The 12,892-nt window shown below is 37.0% G+C and overlaps 1 protein-coding gene across 1 annotated transcript in view; it reads left to right on the forward strand.

The window, feature by feature from the left end:
• TRHDE (thyrotropin releasing hormone degrading enzyme) overlaps positions 1 to 12,892 on the forward strand; it is a 367,225-nt gene that overhangs the window by 323,449 nt on the left and 30,884 nt on the right. Inside the window, exons 13-15 of the mRNA XM_078076295.1 lie at positions 8,053 to 8,200; positions 10,060 to 10,157; positions 10,630 to 10,737. Of these exons, the coding sequence (XP_077932421.1) occupies positions 8,053 to 8,200; positions 10,060 to 10,157; positions 10,630 to 10,737 (354 nt within the window). The remainder of the gene's footprint in view (positions 1 to 8,052; positions 8,201 to 10,059; positions 10,158 to 10,629; positions 10,738 to 12,892) is intronic.

Genomic DNA, 12,892 nt, shown 5'->3' on the forward strand with positions numbered 1-12,892 from the left:
TGGCAGAATTCCATACCAAATTTAAGCGTTGTATTTTCTGTGGAAATCATACACTATGTGGATTATTTTCCTGGTGGTCTTTCAGGCTGTTTTCACTATTTAAATTCTGGAATAATTCTGCTAATTAACCCAAAGAGGAATGTGCATCTTCCTATATATAAAGTATATATTTTAAAATGTGTTCATTGCCTAAACAATTTTGCAATCCCATACCATCAGATGCTGTTTTTGTTTGTTTGTTTTTGTTTTTGTTTCAGCAATTGAGTAACAATAAATAATGCATGGATAAGCTTTTGGAATATTTTTTCTTCCTAATACCTGCATAAGATACTGTTTCTTTTTTTTTTTTTTTAATTTTTTTTTTTTTTTTAAGATTTTATTATTTATTTGAGAGAGAGAGAGGGATAGAGCACAAGCAGGGGGAGCAGCAGAGAGAGAGGGAGAAGCAGGCTCCCCGCCGAGCAGGGAGCCAAGATACTGTTTCTAAAACAAGTCTCATGTGAAGCCTACCTCAAAAAATCATTGTTTTCATGTCAGTAACTTCACTCACTAGGTATGTTTTTCTCATAAGCATAGTCTGTATAGTGAGAGAGGGAGAGGGCCAGCCAGGAGATCATCTGGGAGGACCACACGGCATATTTGGGTTTCCTCTCTACAGCAGCTAGAGTCACCCTTTCAGAGCATAAATCAGATCAAACACTTGCAGTGGCTTTCTATCACCCACAGAAAAACAAGCTGAAGCCCTTATTTAAGGGCTTTCATGATCTAGCACCACCAACCTATGCAACCTCCTTGTACCTAGCCTACTCTTCTGTGGCTCACTCCACGCCAGCCATGAAAACCCCTTTTTGATTCTGCCCAATGTCCCCAATTTATCCCTGGCTTAGGACTTTTGACCTTGCTGTTTCCCAGGAGGCCCGAATTCCTCTCCCACCGGATTTGCTCAGTCTGGTTTCTCATGTCATGCAGGCAGGTGTCCTCAGTGACGTCTGGTCTAAGCCTCCTCTTTAAATCATTCCCCATAATCCTCTGGTCCCTACTATCGCTCACTTGCCCTACCGAGCACCTGGGCTTTGATGATGTATTTCCTCATGTACTAGACTTAACATGATGAGTGCTATGATAGTGACGTGTAAACAGATGTTAAAGGAAAGGAGACAGAAAGCATTTAACTCTAGTTCAAAGTGGTATTTAGGGAGGCAGTCTCACGTGGTAGAATCAGTGAGAGCTTTCTTGTCAGTCATGGTTTTCAATTCCAGCTCTGTCACTTATTAGCCAAGTCAGCTTGGCAAGTTGATTATCTTCTTTAAACTGCAGCTTCTTTATCTAAAAAAAGGTGGGGGGGTGCATAATAGCACTGATTCTAAAGTTCTTAAGGATAGTAAACTAAAACAAACTTAGACCATCTTTCCAAAACACCATACCATATGGTAAATCCTCAATATACGATAGCTTAAAATAAGTTGATAGATTTCTTTTAAAAAATAGTTAACTTCACGGTATGTGCTATGGTGAGCGCTGTGAATTGTGTAAGACTGTTAAATCACAGACCTGTACCTCTGAAACAAATAATACATTATATGTTAAAAAAAAAAAAAAAAGAAGAAGATAGCAGGAGGGGAAGAATGAAGGGGGGGAAATCGGAGGGGGAGACGAACCATGAGAGACTATGGACTCTGAGACAGAAACTGAGGGTTCTAGAGGGGAGGGGGGTGGGGGGATGGGTTAGCCGGGTGATTGGTATTAAAGAGGGCATGTTCTGCATGGAGCACTGGGTGTTATACACAAACAATGAATCATGGAACACTACATCAAAAACTAATGATGTAATGTATGGTGATTAACATAACATAATAAAAAAAATAGTTAACTTCAGACATAAAGCTAAGGATGTTTTCCTTTTCAGGTGAATAGCTAACATCTATTAACTCTTCCAATTAATAACCAAACATTGACTCTGCTTTTTAGCACTACCGAGTATCCAGAGGATCCCTGTATTTAGATGATGGCTGATTTCTTGAGAAATCATACTTGGAAATAAAGAAGCAAGTGTGTGTACAGAGAAGAAAGGCTGGTTGTGGTGGTGGTAGGGGGACTGCACAAGTTGCAAAAAACTGTTTCTGGATGTTTTATTTTTAATCTTCAAATCTTTATTGAAGAAGGGACCCTAGAGATCACGTAGTTCATCCTTGTCCATTTACTGACTAGGAAAAAGATTTCCAAGCCCACCATCAATTTACTTAAGTACATGGTATAAAATAATGCTGTTGCTTCAAGGAGAGTAGGAAAGTAATCAGAAAAAAAAAAAAAAAGAACGTAGATCTTTATACAATGCTTCTGCTTTCTCTCTGGCTATAAAGCTATTTCATTTGGATATAGACTAGCTTATTCAAAGCTCCTTAGCTAGATAGCAATGGCCTTCTTATCTTCTATCATGTATACCGTTAATAAACAAGATGACTAAAAATACTATAAATATCACTCTAATAGACTTTTCCCATCCTGCTGGTATCTATTAACCCTAGAAAATGCTTAATTTAAAAAATACATATGTGTATATTAAAGTTTTAATATGCTTGTAAAGTGCTCCTATTTTTAAGAACAATGACATTATCGCCATAACTTAATTTAGTGTAAAAATATATTTATTGAGTACCTATTTTATACTAGATTCTGCATTAGGCTATGGGGATACAAAGATAGGCAAAGCATGCTTCATTTCCTCAAAGAGCTAAGTCCAGTGAGTGAAAAAGATCATACTATATAAAATTATGATTAATATCATGATAATTATTACAAAGATTACTGTTATCAAGGTGTTCTGTGAGCCCAGAAAAGAAGTGCTTAAGTCAGTTTGGAAGAAGGCTTCCTGGAAGAGAAGGAACAGGAGAAGGAGGGGCTATGAGAACTCTTTATTGTGCAAATTTTTGTGGTTCTAATTTCACGGGGCTACAAATAAGTAATTTTGTTTCCATCTCTGCAGACAACATTTCTCCAGTGCCTGAATCATAGCTTTGGTTTTTCTATGACCTGACCAAATAGACTGTTTGTTGGCAGAGATATCTTCCCTGTGTATTTCCCTTTTTAGTCTATGGTACTCTGAGGACTACTGGAGTTTCCGGTCTCCACCATAGGATCTTCCCACAAAGAACACATAAAAGTCTTTAACAATGAATAACAAAAGATAATAGATAAAATAGTAAACTTTTAAATTAAGCATGTTAGCAATTGCTTTAAAAATCTGTACCCTAAAGGAGAGATATAATGTCTCCTGGACATATTGTGAAATATGTAGTAGGTGATTTATTGGTTTTAAATGAATATTCCATTAGTGAAACCTGGAATCTGATGCTCTGAAGAGTCTGATTGTGCTTTTTATTTTTTTCCGAGTTTCAAGCACCCAGAAGCCAAATGCTTTTCAAGGAAATTCACATAAAATAGGTTATTTGTGTGCAAGCCACCCATCTCAGTAGATTCGAGAGTTAACATTCACAGAATTCAGAGCAGTTTTTAAATAGTAGTTTTGGATCTTAGGTAAGAACAAAGCCAGCTAAGATCAGTGCATTTCAATATCAGCTAATATTGTGTGGTTTTAATCTTCTTATAAAAAATACTCTCTTGTGTGCCTGAAGATAAATTTCATTGCAAGCTCCAGTAAATTGAAGGAGACGAGGGTATGTGTGTGTTTAGGGAGGGGGAGTGGTGCCAATGGGCAATCTTTTATCTATTTCTTTAACTTTCCTCATTTGTTTCATTTCCCCATTATCTTTTCTTTGATTCCTAAATTATTTCTTTTTTTAAAAAAAGATTTATTTATTTATTTTAGAGAGAGAGAGTGTGTGTGCAAGTGGGGGGAGGGGCAGAGACAGAGGGGGAGAGAGAATCTCAAGCAGACTCCCCGCTGAGTGGGGAGCCCAATGCAGGGCTTCATCCCACGACCCATGAGATCATGACCTGAACTGAAATCACGAGTCGGACGCTTAACTGACTGAGTCTCCCAGGTGTCCCCCCTAAATTATTTCTTATGCCAACCTATACCCCATTAGTACAGAAGATAGATATCATCTACAACCTCTTTCTAAAATATTAATAAAACACACTTGGCTGTACATGAAATATTATTTAAATTTGCTATTTTTTCCCCCTATTTCGTTAGCAACATTTCTCTGTGATGATGTAAATCTAGGGCAACTGCATTTTGGCATCAGGACCCTAAATGTGCTCCCTACTGGGCTGATTACTTGGAGCTAATGTAGTGTTCCATTATTGGATTCCACACACTTCCCCCATATTGATTGCATTATCAGTAGTAGTAATCACAGATATCATTACCAGCCAATTACACAAACACATATCTAAAGTAGGTAACTTATTCACCAACATTATCTCTTACAAGTCTTAATTTTGTAATGAAGCTGATCATCTTGTCCAATTGAGTGTAGCTACATATTTTGATCTAGTAGGCTAAATGTGAGTGTATTGAATTATGTAGTAGGTAATTACTTACATATGTTTGTAACAACACAAATGAGAGCAATTTGAATGTAATCTGTTTCTTATTCTATTTGAGGGCTGCATTAGAGAAGGTTAACTGCTTTAAAAAATAGACCCAAGCATGTATTTGGATCAAACACGATAGAAGTGTTTTTCCTGCTTACGTAACAGAACTGGTGTGAGAACTAGTACATGGGCATGCAGTCATCCAGAGACCCACGTGGGTTTCTGACATATTCAGTACAGAGTTCCAAGGTCACCCTGAAAGATTCACTTCAGGGAAAAAGAATATTGGGGAGCTAATGGGAGAGGTCTATGGGCTAACCCTGGCAGTGATGAGCATTCATGTGTTATTGGCTAGTCACATGACCACACCTAACGACCAAAAAAGTGGGAATTACAATCTCTCCTAGGAAGTAGAGGAAAGCATGGATTTTTGGTGAGCAGTTAGCAATTTTTACCATAAGTACTCAAAACAGAACTTGCTCTCTTTCCCTATTTAATGAATACTTTCCTTGGCTTGTCATTATTTGGAACTTCTGTCAGCTTACTTTTCTTTTTTTTCTTTTCTTTCTTTTTTAAAGATTTTATTTATTTATTTGACAGAAAGAGAGAGAGCACAAGCAGGGGGAGCTGCAGGCAGGGGAAGAAGCAGGGAGCCCGATGTGGGACTCTATCCCAGGACCCTGGGATCATGACCTGAGCCAAAGGCAGATGCTTAACCGACTGAGCCACCCGGGCATCCCTGCTTTTATTTTCTTTACACTCTGTCAGATATCTTCTAAAACCTATATCCAAGCCCTGCCTCTGAGACTTACACATATTAAACAACTGAAGAATGGGGAATAAAAAGATTACAAAGTATTTTTTTCAAATTTTTAAACAAAGTATGACCATATTATTGTAATATTTGTCGCAGTTGAAACTGTAGACAAGTAGGTTAGGATAAAAGGTTTTGGGGGCTAAAAAAGAGGTCTTCTTTTTCAACCCTCTTATTTCATAGATAAGGAACGTGAGGCTTGGCAAGATGAATTTGTTTAATTCTATGGGAAGTATTAGTAGATCCCAACTCTTTCTCAAATCCAAGTCTCTTCCATAACATGATTAGTCATCTTCTGTCGTCACATTTCCTACAAAGCATAAGTCATTGGATAATGTCCATCTCTTTACAGGAAAGAAGCAAAGCACAATACGTTGTAACTGACATAAGGCTAGTATGTTTAAATCTGCAATAAAATAGATCCCATACCTTTCTAGATTTTCCAAACTTACTTGAAGACCCATGATAAGTTAGCTGCTCACTCAAGGGTTTTTTTGTTGTTCTTTTTACTGCATCATTTTTCTTATTTCTTCAACAAAAGAATAATGGCTTCTAGATAAATCTTCTATAACTCTAAAATTATATAATCCATGGCATGTAGAGTATAAATTTATGATCACCATTCCAATTAGTATTTAGAATTAAAAGTTCAGGGGAAACAAATGACAAAATCTGAAATATTGGAAGGTATGTTTCTTTTAGGAGGGAAAGCCAAATCATTATTTTTATTAAAAAATTATATTGCCCTGTGCCTGTGTGGCTCAGTCAGTTAAGTGTCTGCCTTAGGCTCAGGTCATGATCTCAGGGTCCTGGGATTGAGCTCCTGCTGGGGCTCCCCGCTCAGTGGGGAGTCTGCTTCTCTGTCTCCCTCTGCTCTCCACTTGCACCCTGCATGCTCTCTCTCTCACTCAAATAAATAAAATCTTTTAAAAAAAAGTTTGCTACCCACTAAAAAGGCAATATAATATTTTTTAAAATATTTATTTGTTAGAGAGAGAGAGTGCATATGTGAGGTGGGGGGTCAGAAGGAGAGGGACAAGCGGACTTCCCGCTGAGCTGGGAGCCCGATTGGGGATGGGGGGAGCCAGGATCACAACCTGAGCCAAAGGTAGACACTTAACCCACTGAGCCACCCAAGCACCCCAGTGGGTAGCAAACTCTTAAAAGTCAATGTAACTGTGTTATTGAGATGCTATGCTACCCGAGCCACAAAGATAAAATTCCTTATTTAATTGTCATTGCCATAGCCTAATTTCATACTTTTTCTGCAAGGATGTTTAAAATGGCAACGGTACAGGAAAAGTGGCACAAGTCTAGATGTAGTCTAAATCATACAAGCTTTAGGAAATTGTGAAATTATGTGGAAATTTGGGGTGATTCTCGCCATTCGTATTTATAGCAGACATTAACTGTGACTGATAGTTGATCTTACGCCATGAGTGAACCAAAATCGGTAGAGTGACACACATCTTTTTTTTTTTTTTAATTTAAAGAAAACTCAAACATAATCTTCAGAATTGGTTTTTCTTATGAACATCTAAACATGGCTGCAAGTTTACCGTAGAGTAATTTTTGCTTGTCACAGTGAGTAAGAATTAGATAATCTGGCAAACTTATTTTAGGTGAAAATGAGACAAGGCTTTGTTTGCTCCCTGCCTGTCCACCAAGCACAAATTAAAAGGCCCGTCTAATTTTGTGATGTTACAAAAGAACAACAGTGTGAAAGGTAGATAAAGGAGATAAGCAGGCTTTGGTTGCTTTCATATTTAGCTGGTCCCCGCATTAGAAGTCTGCATGCAGTTGATTATTCATGTACAAAAAAAAATCCAGCAAAACACATAAGTGTTATGATGTGTATGCATCAGGGACATCGAGGCTAAGACAGGCCATCTTTTAATGTACTGTGGATTGTCATTTATATTGCTTTGATTTGCAAGGATTTTATATGCAGTCTCCTGGAGAGTAGAGATAGACACTACTTTTTGGATCCGTTTTTGGATATACCCTCTTTAAATATGGGCAATATGTGTTCAGATCATTTTAAAAAGCTACAGTTTCATATTCTCCAAAGAATCTGACATTGGTCCCCAAGGTGACACAGCATCTATTTTGAAAGAAAAATAATAAATGGGAAGAGCCTGTTCTTTCAACTTTTTTGGAATTTGGAGTCTATTAAAATCTAACTGAGATTTTCATAGGTGTTATGGAAACCATTTCTTTTGAAAAATGTTCAGATTGTAATATGACATAGGTACAGTCAAAACCTGTAAGTTGCCTCTTGAGTTTGATTGTTCTTTTGAAAACAATCTGCATTAAATATTATTACACAGAACTACACGAAGAGCAAAGAGAATGCATTGAGAAACTGAACTTGCGTTTTAGTAATCAATTATTTTCAATTACATGTGACTTCGGAAGAGTTTCTGTGAAGGAAAATACCTAGAGTTGGTTTTATTCAAATTCGGGAATTCTTTCCTTTTAAAAAAATATGCATTCTGATATTTTTGTGTATGTAAATTTTTAACTCTCTAACTCTGTATATATTAAGGCACATGGCATCCTAAGTAGGACTATATTTAAAAAGTGAGTAATTTTATTTTTATAGCACTGAGTATGGCTTCTTTATACTGTGATGAATCTTGCTTTCTGCCTTTTATTTGCATAAGTAAAATGTTCATTTTTGCATCATCATGTATATTTTCTGCATATAATTAACATTAACTTTTTTGACTGTGCAGAGCTGGCCATTTGCCTCAGCATATTCCCCTGGAGATTATCAGATACCTGTCGGAGGAGAAGGATTTTCTTCCTTGGCATGCTGCCAGCCGAGCTCTTTATCCCCTTGATAAATTACTGGATCGCATGGAGAAATACAATGTCTTCAATGTAAAAAGACATATTTTCTTCTTTCTTATTTTCAGTTGATGAACTGTTTTCTCATTATCCACTTTATGCAACTGATCCTGGGTTGTTTGTGTTTCTTCTTCTAATTTGTATTATCATTTTTGTCCTGATTTTCTGTGCCACACTGATGACAATTACTTGAAGAAGAAATGTAATACGAGCTACTTTTTATTCTGGCCTAAAAGTGTCAATTAAGCTTAAATGCCTCAGAATTTAAGAACAAATATACATGGCAAATCCTTAAAGTTCAAACTTACTTTCCAAGTGTTAAAGGGCTCTGTGTTCACAAAGGACTTAACCCGGGTAGAGGGATCCCAAAGATCTTAACAGAATATAGACAGTTTCAGTAAAGATTCTGAGTCATTATTTTTATCCAAAAGGGCATAGTGAATTCAATTCACTTCCTTAATTAACAAGGATAAGATCAACATTGAGGTGAGAGCCCATTCATAATTGGGTCCAAGGGGATACAGGAGAGCAAACAATAGATAATCCAAATAGACACAAAGACATGACAAACATTCTAAAGTGTTACCTGACCAGATTTCCTAAGCTGAGGTCTGGTAAGCCAGCGCTGCACAGTGGACACCGCCTAATCTAATTTAATAACCATTTTGAATAAGATTAGGATTAAGTATGGCTGAGGAGCTTTTGATTCCTAAATTTCCTATCGCCAGTGAGGCTGGGTCTCTGTGCCTTCTGTCCCACCTCGGAGCCCTGTTTGGTTCGCTTCAGTTATCTTAGGAGTCTGCCCTGTGTTTTATAAAATCATCCTATGTCTTATGGCACACTGGCTCTGCTAATTAACCTCCACTAATTACTCGAGACTGGATTGCCATGGCATGAAATCTGTTTCTTAGCCCCCTCTACATTGTCTGATGGCCATCGGAGTTGCTTCTTGTTTCCTTATTCCAAGTCTGCATGCAAACACCTCTGTTTTGATATTTTTTTTAATTGGAATAATCCTGGCTTGACTGTTCATTGTCATTAGCTTGGTCTAATCCCTGACAACAGACATGCAAAAAAATGGATCATTACAGTTCAGGTATAACTTTTCTCTGCTAGAGAAAGACTTACCCCACTTCTCTTTTCTCCTTAACAGAGACACTGCAATGTTAAACTTCTGTAAAAGTAAAATACATTTTTATATATATTTGTACTTTGGAACAGTATTTTGTGGCAGACACCTCGATTTCAGTAAAAGTTAAGAATTGCTTTTACTGTAATTTCAGTGCTTTCATTCCTTTGATAAAATTCAAGGGCCATGTTAAAGTGAGGAAAGCGTATTTTACATTGCTGCTAATATTTAAATATAGCATTAGCTCAATGGATTGTTGACTTTGAAATGCCATATTTTTTACTGAAGAGCATTCTGTGTGTGTCAGATTCAACAATGCTAGGCTAGTGGCTGGGCTTACGTAACAGTTTTGCTTTAAATGTGTTCTATTGATGTGAAATGCATGAATGTTAGGTGCTTATTTTCCATAAGCTATATCTACATACATTTGTATATTTGTGTGCATGGCTGTCATTGTCACTATTCCTCAGTGTCCTTGTTTTGCTACAAAAATTGTCATCTAAAATAGTGAATAGTGCAAATTACTTAATCATTCAATAGGAAGTAAAGAGTAGACTTCCCCCATTGCAATTTTATTTTATCCTTATTTTCTATATTTGAAACACTGAGCTGGATAAAATTAGAGGATTTACCATGCCCATAATTTTACTGATATTTTAAAGTAGGTGCATTTCAAAAATATTTTAATCATATTATGTAATTGTAATGATCAGCGTGGAGAGGTTTGAAACTGACATCTTTATTTCTTCTAACCCCCATTTAGGAATATATTTTAAAGCAAGTTGCAGCTACGTACATCAAGCTTGGATGGCCAAAAAACAATTTTAATGGATCTCTTGTTCAAGCTTCCTACCAACATGAGTACTGTTTTATTTTCTTATTCGCTTCTCTTCCCCCAGAGCTGTACAATAACATACGAGTAGTACCATTGAGACTTTGGCAGCATGAGATGATCTTTCTTTCATTCGGCATCTTTCATTTCCCTTTGCTGGGAGGCCTGCTGATGGGTAGCACAGTTTCCACTACCTGGTACTGAGAACAAAAGCATATCCTTGACACGTTTCAGTGTAAGATCTGCCATTATTGGTAAAGGGGAGATTTGAACCCAGCCCCCTACCCCCCCCCAACTGTATTACTGTTTCCAGAGAAGACTTGTAGTATGCTGAGCTTCTCCTCTGCCTAACCATCTCTTCCTCAGCAAAATAGGATTTCTGTATCGGGAAATCATTTTTGTGCTGATTATTTATTTATCTACTGCTTATGTAATGAATGACCCTTCCTCCCCAGATATTAACACTGCTTTTTCACTGTTTTTCCTTTGGATGGTACCTAGAGAACTCCGGAGAGAAGTCATAATGCTGGCGTGCAGTTTTGGCAACAAGCACTGTCACCAACAAGCATCGACACTTATTTCAGATTGGATTTCTAGCAACAGGAACAGGTAAATGGAACCAAATCCTGTATTTCTGATATGATTTCATACTGCTTTCAGGTTCTCAGTGGATGCATTGCATTTATCAATTGGAGGAAAACAAGACAAGAAAAAAACACTGCAAAACTGTGTTTCGGGTTCATCGCTTATGAGGCAACAGCAGAAAAGCCACAATACACTTAACCTCTGGAGCGTGTTGTGGAGTTTTAAACTATCTTAACCTAGGCCCTTATTCTTCATAAGGTGTCAGCTTATTTTGAATTTGGATTGGCTTTGCTATTCCGCGAGAATAAAATAATTTTATGTAGGCCTAAGGTTCTTTATAAAGGTTGTGGTATTTATTCATAAAACAACGGCAAGCATATGGTATAAGTAAAGTAGTGTAACATATGTTAATATTAAAAACCAAAACCCATAAAGGTTATAGAAAAAATCTACTCTTTTAGTGACCCTTGACAGAGACCTTAAACTTGTATCTTATCTTGGAATTTCACAACACAGGATTTTAATACATAATGTGATGTTAAAATCATTTAATAGAATTACTTTTGATAAAAATATTATACTAAATGTCACTTATTAATGTTAATGAAAAGAATATTAAACATAAAAAAATTGAAGATCATGATCTTTTCACCTAGTTTTTTAAACCTTTTTAGTATCTTTATATTTCCAAGGACCTTTATGTTCCATTTCTTATTACACTTCGGGCAATTTATAATCACTCCTCCCCAGTCTTTGGCCCCTGTGTTAAGGAGGGTCCGATCAGAAAGGTGAGGAGCTGGAGGACAGTTTACTCAGATGATGCTATTTTGCATGCCACCATGGGCTTGTCCCGAGCTCAGTGGCTGGGATGACTCCCTGGGAACAGAGAAGGGGACTTGTTCTAGGTGAATGTAGAGAACCACCAGAGTGTAACCTACTTAAGGAACAAATTGATTTTTGTCTTGTCAAAAGTTACTTAGGTTTAAATGTAGTATCTAACCAACTCCAGAGCAAAGCACAGCTATCCTGCTTTACAAATCTGTGAGAGAAATCTTTCACTGCATTACTAAGTCATTTGTCACCTTCTTTACCATTGTCTTGTTTACCCTTTAAGTTAACCGTTTCTGGTCTTATCCTGAGCTAAGAAGGAAAATATTTTACCACTATCGTCTCTCAGTTGATCCATCATGTACTCAAAGACAGTGATTAAATCTGTCACCAGTCTTCCCTAGAACTACAGCATTCTCCTTTATTAACTTTTACTAATGATTATCCTTTTTGCTAAGTCTTCTGGAAACTATTAAATTAAGCTCGGGAAATGTTATAACAAAAACTTTTCCTTTATTCCTACAACCTTCTTCAATTCTACCACATGTACTCAGGTGATGAACACATAAAAATGTATCCAAAATCAATACATCCAAAATTGTATTAGGATACATAATCATAAATACATATGAGAAAAAATGGTAAAATATACTATTTAAAGATCATGGTCTCTGCCATTTTGTTTTTTATTTGATTAGCCTTTTGTTTGTTTGTTTCATCTTGCTACAGACACGTGCATTTTCTCAGACCTGACAGTTGCTTTTTAACCCATAAAAGTACAGCTATTGGGAAAATGCTATTTTTTAAATAATTCATTTATTTAACAAAATTTCACTGAGCAATTCTCAATACCAACTGGTGGCCAAAAAACAATTTTAATGGTTTACTTGGCATGCTGCCAGCCGAGCTCTTTATCCCCTTGATAAATTACTGGATCACATGGAGAAATACAATGTCTTCAATGTAAAAAGACATATTATTTTATTTGATTAGCCTTTCCCTACACCAGTGGTTCCCAAAGACTGGTCCCCAGACCAGCAGCATCAGCATCACACGGGAACTTGTCATGAATACAAGTTCTTGGGCCCCATTCAACCTACTGAATCAGAACACTGGGGGTGGGGTCCAGCAAACCCTTTCACAGGTCCTCTCAACGATTCTTACACGTTGACCGGATGCGGGAACCACGGGCTTATGTCATGAGCACAACCTGCATTCAACTATTGCTTATACTCATTGCAGAGAGTATTTAAGTTCTGGTGGGTGTCCTTTTTATTCTTTCTTCTTTTTAAAATCATTTTTGAACAAACATATATTACTGATATATGGTAATCTGACATACCGCCACAGC

The sequence above is a fragment of the Halichoerus grypus genome, chromosome 6 (assembly GCF_964656455.1).
Source record: "Halichoerus grypus chromosome 6, mHalGry1.hap1.1, whole genome shotgun sequence".
NCBI classification, from domain to species: Eukaryota; Metazoa; Chordata; class Mammalia; order Carnivora; family Phocidae; genus Halichoerus; species Halichoerus grypus.